At 45.7% G+C, this 1,351-nt stretch overlaps 1 protein-coding gene across 1 annotated transcript in view; it reads left to right on the forward strand.

Moving 5' to 3' along the window:
- Positions 1-1,351, forward strand: part of LOC101857622 (dentin sialophosphoprotein) — a gene marked incomplete at its 5' end in the record, with an annotated part of 14,382 nt that overhangs the window by 10,448 nt on the left and 2,583 nt on the right. The window contains 2 exon segments of the mRNA XM_005113134.3: positions 2-65; positions 988-1,315. Coding sequence (XP_005113191.2) covers positions 2-65; positions 988-1,315 — 392 coding nt within the window.

Below are 1,351 nucleotides of genomic sequence, written 5' to 3' on the forward strand. Positions count from 1 at the left end.
CCGGTGGGCGCTAAGAGACCCTCCTCGGAGATGGAGGCGGCCATGGAGAACGCCAAGAGAATGAGGTAAGCTAAGGATGCTAGGTCGTACGCTAAGAGAATGCGGTACGCTAATGATGCTAGGTCGTCCAGAAGTTTTAGTTTTAGTAGAGGTTTTACGGCTCTCGAAACTGCATAAGGTCATAGGAGTCCAGAAGTATAGAACTGTGACGTCCGTTTATAATTTGTTTGCGTCGTAGAGTATAGTTTGATAATTCAAAGTGAACAACCGAGCTGAGCTGATCAAGACAACAGCCAACAGAAAGGAATGGGGTACCATGATCGTCGGTGTCTGCTTCAGACCTGACACCCGAAGAAGAAGAAGAAGGTACATGTAGTTTGATTGCAGGGAAAATTTGGAACTGAAAAGAAAAGGGGGGAAAAAAGAACCAACCCCCCCCTCCCCACTTCCAAATAAAAACAAACAACAAAAGAAAAAAAAAATAATCAGGTCACACCTACTCCTTAAAACACTATAGGTCTACGCTCTTGGTAGGTATTTTACAATGTTACTTTTGTCTCAAGTGTTGGGTTGTTATTTTGCACAAACTGTTGACGTAAGCACTTGCCCTTTTAGAATGTGGGAGCAGTTTTTTCTTATTATGTTCTAAAAATGAGAACCTCAAAACACGGAATATTAGAGTCAAAATATAAACACAATATAATAATAGTGGTAGTTTGCTTCTGACACTGATAATCACGCTTCCCAAATAATTCCAACTTGGTACATAAATTATATAAGAGTTACATGCGTCACGAATGTAACTCTTAACAACTCACTCACTCACACAAACTACCAATCCCGTTCCTCATTGGCGTGTTTTATTATAATTTTGGGGGGATTTTTTTCCCCCTGTTTATATGTATTTCTTTTTTTCCCCCTGTTTTATTTATTTCTTTTTTTAAAATCATTTTTTCCCTATCATTTATTCTTTTTTTCCCCTCTCAGGCTGGAAGGCAGGGCACACGAATACTCGTCGGCGTGGGAGCCGTACCTCGCGGCCGCGGCAGCTGCTTCCCAGCAGAGACAACAGGCGGGCCCGTCCCTACCCTGTGGCCTCGAGTCTGCCAGCATGGACAAGAGCGCCGAGTACCTGCGCAAACGCTACATGGAGTACGGCCCGCAGGCGGCCTATCTGTCGGCGCTGCCCGAGTACGCCCGGCCCATGTACCACTGCGCATGCCCGGAGCACCGGGACGAGGACATCCGCATGTGGAACGTGGAGGACGTCTGCAAGTTCCTCAACTCGCTGGACGGGTGCGGGATATACGCTGATGTGAGTATTACTTGGGTTGGGTTGGTTTGTTCGTTT

This window comes from Aplysia californica, unplaced genomic scaffold, assembly GCF_000002075.1.
Source record: "Aplysia californica isolate F4 #8 unplaced genomic scaffold, AplCal3.0 scaffold01646, whole genome shotgun sequence".
Taxonomy (NCBI): domain Eukaryota; kingdom Metazoa; phylum Mollusca; class Gastropoda; order Aplysiida; family Aplysiidae; genus Aplysia; species Aplysia californica.